Below are 2,770 nucleotides of genomic sequence, written 5' to 3' on the forward strand. Positions count from 1 at the left end.
GCCCGAAACCATTGCAGTTAAAACACTTTCTGCCTTTTTCTTTATTTTTTTGATAAATGCCCTTTCTCCCCGCAATTGTAACATTTAACTTCTCTCTTTTCATTCTTCTCACTCTTTTCATTCTTTTGTGTATTGTTTTTCACCATTGCTTTTCCGTCTTTATTCATGTTGCGTTGCCGCATATATTCGTAAAGCGCCAAATACACGACACGAACATTTCCGCGAACATTCCGCAATCTTGTTCGCAGCTTTGGCCACACACCATACGAACTTTTGGCCGAACATTAGTTCTCTTTCAGACAGCGATGAATACGGACAACAATTGTGCTGCAGCAATATTGCTCGCTGTGGCAATTAAGCGTAAAAAAAAGAGAGATCGCAAAAAAAAAGAATTTGGTGCAAAGAATGGTTTAAAAAACTAGCAGTTCTTGGACAAAGTGAGCTTATTAAAGAACTGGAATTCACGTCACAAAATGATTTTAAAAATTACGTTCGTATGAGCAAGGCAACATTTGACCAACTTTTACAAACAATTTTGACACTCATAACAAAACGGGACTTAAAATTTTTGACAGCAATTGCGCCCCAAACGATTGGGAAAATAGTTACAGAGACTTGTGATGCCATAATAAGTCAATTGAAAGATTTTATTAAGGTAATTATTTATTGATTAAATTATTTGTTTTCGACTAAACAAGAAAAGATTCATGTGTACATATGTCTGTCTGAAAATTATTGGTTTTTTGAAGTAAAAATAAAAATAAATTATTCGTCCATTTCAAACGATGCAAAGAAATTTTGTAAGTTTTCTACCGAGCTCGAATTAATGGATGATGTATCTTCAACGATTCGTACATTTTGTGTGACTTGAGGTGACATTCTACTACTGTTTATGGACGAGCCGCTACTTAAAGGAGTCGGAACTCTTATTGTATAATTCTGCATGTGTTGGGGCACCGCGTAGTTAAGTTGCGTAGACGTGCGCATTGGGTATTGCGGAATGACATTTGGTGTTAATATTTGACTTGGGTTAAAAACATTTTGGATTTCAATCGCGTGTCTAAATTCCAATGCTCCCAAGCAAACTTGAAATAAAACATCTGATATGATTTTTCGCGCAATCGTTTTCTGGGAGGCCTCCATTTCACTATATTGCGAAGCGCACGATTGAGCCAAGGAGTCACCTTCTGTGAGTTCGCGGCTGTTGGCAAGTCTCTCGCATACAATTTTAATAAGTTTATCTTCTTCAGAAACTCTTCTTTTGCTTGGTCGAACAGTGAATTCCTAAAAAGAAAGATTTATAAGTTTTTCATTACTTTTCAGCTTCCACAAACAGAAAAAGATTGGAAGGTAGATGCGAAAAATGTTGATGCACGCTGGAACTTCCCAAATTGTATAGGCGCAATTGATGGAAAACACGTCTATATAACAAAGCCACCTGGATCTGGATCTTTTTATTATAATTATAAAAAAATTTTTCCATCATTTTAATGGCAGTGGTTAATGCTAATTACGAATTTTTGATGGTGGATGTTGGCACAAATGGAAGAGCGTCTGATGCCGGTCTTTTTAGCGAAACAAAATTTTTTTTATTTCTAAAAAATAAAACATTGAAAATTCCTGACCCTCAGCCGCTTCCAAACTGCGAAGAAAAACTACCATTTGTATTCGTAGCTGACGATGCTTTTCCCCTGTTAGAAAATATCATGAAGCCATTTAGCCACAACACACTAAAGGAAGAAGAAATAATTTTTAACTACAGGCTTTCTCGGGCGAGGAGAATTGTTGAAAACTGTTTTGGCATTTTAGCATCAAGATTTAGAATTCTCCTACAAACTATTAATTTATCACCAGAAAATGTCACAAGAATTGTGTTAACCTGTTGCTACTTGCTACTTTTTACGGAGGCAAAATGAGGAGACGTATGTTGAAGGTGGATTCTATGTTGAAGAAACAGATCCCGAAGCGATAGAATACGCCGATTGGCATAATGACCATGAACTTACAGCTCTTCAAGCTTCAAGTGCAAAGAATGCATCCAATTTAGCAAAAACTACTCGAGAAAAATATTGTAATTATTTTAATATAGTGGGAGCAGTTCCGTGGCAGAACAATATATTAAATATAAGACAGTGAATCATTTACGGAATAAAAACAAAATGAATGTTTGTGTTCACAAAAAAAAGAAAAAATAAAATTTTGACTTTTTTTCTTACCTCAAATGTGTTTGTATTTTCATCCTGCATTGTGGTAACGCCTGCCAAAGGTTCTTCTTGATCTTTCAAAAAGCATAGCAAATCATAGCACCAAAGAGTAGGAACATATTCATCCTCAGCACCTGCACCAGACTTCAAACTATCTTTTTTTTTTTTTGATTCACGCCGGTGTTGCGCCCGTAAACTACTTATTTTTTTTTATAACTGTATCCTTTGTAGCATCAGGATCTACTTCTTTTAATTTTTCGATTAAAGTCGCATAATTATTATTCTTTTTAATTCTATTACAATAATCTTTGCATTTTACTTGCCACAATGATGGCAAAGATTTATAAATTTCAATAAATTCACTCAGAAATTTTTTATTGTCCATTTTACTTTTCCGCGCACGTCTGTTCCGTTCAGAAATTAATACGATTATGAGCTATTTCGCCATACACGCACGAACAGTTCGCGTAAATGTTCGCCAAAAATTAAAATATTTTGATTTTTGGCGAACATTTGCGCGAACTGGCAAACACCACCATACACGACAGAAAAGGGCGCAGAAACAT

General features: G+C 35.4%; 1 protein-coding gene across 1 annotated transcript; it reads right to left on the minus strand.

Moving 5' to 3' along the window:
• Positions 1 to 733: 733 nt before the first annotated feature.
• LOC137246945 (uncharacterized) lies at positions 734 to 2,409 on the minus strand. Its single transcript, XM_067777998.1, has 2 exons — positions 2,217 to 2,409; positions 734 to 1,284 (listed from the first exon to the last, which is right to left on the minus strand). Exons 1-2 carry the CDS (start codon positions 2,244 to 2,246, stop codon positions 766 to 768), a joined length of 549 nt encoding a protein of 182 aa, XP_067634099.1. The 5' UTR covers positions 2,247 to 2,409; the 3' UTR covers positions 734 to 765.
• Positions 2,410 to 2,770: the final 361 nt, after the last annotated feature.

Source organism: Eurosta solidaginis, chromosome 3 (assembly GCF_040869045.1).
Source record: "Eurosta solidaginis isolate ZX-2024a chromosome 3, ASM4086904v1, whole genome shotgun sequence".
Taxonomy (NCBI): Eukaryota; Metazoa; Arthropoda; class Insecta; order Diptera; family Tephritidae; genus Eurosta; species Eurosta solidaginis.